Genomic DNA, 315 nt, shown 5'->3' with positions numbered 1-315 from the left:
GTTGGACACCTCAAGACCCTAATCTCGTTCTTCGCACTTGCACAACCGGTTTTCGTCCCCCAGAAAATAACGAAAAAAAATCACTGCAATCATTGGTAATTACGGGATTGGCGAATCTCACTTGCTATACACAGTAAAACTCACCACAAAGGCGTAGATGTCTGGCTCCAGCATTTCGGTGTGCACGAAGTCCCAGAGGGCGGGGGGAGTGAGGAATTCGCCCAGCACGAGATTCAAGTGTTTCCGATCTTGGCCTTGAAAGAACGGCTTGAGAAACTCACGTAGATCCCGCTTGTTCCTGAAGATGTGGGCTAT

General features: G+C 48.9%; 1 protein-coding gene across 1 annotated transcript in view; it reads right to left on the bottom strand.

Annotated features, from left to right (window-relative positions):
• Positions 1-315, bottom strand: part of LOC119592293 (DNA repair protein rad13-like) — a 4516-nt gene that overhangs the window by 1584 nt on the left and 2617 nt on the right. The window contains 1 exon segment of the mRNA XM_037941121.1: positions 145-298. Within this exon segment, the coding sequence (XP_037797049.1) occupies positions 145-298 (154 nt within the window).

This window comes from Penaeus monodon, chromosome 30 (genome assembly GCF_015228065.2).
Source record: "Penaeus monodon isolate SGIC_2016 chromosome 30, NSTDA_Pmon_1, whole genome shotgun sequence".
Classification (NCBI taxonomy): Eukaryota; Metazoa; Arthropoda; class Malacostraca; order Decapoda; family Penaeidae; genus Penaeus; species Penaeus monodon.
This window is presented reverse-complemented; position numbering and strand designations above follow the sequence as displayed.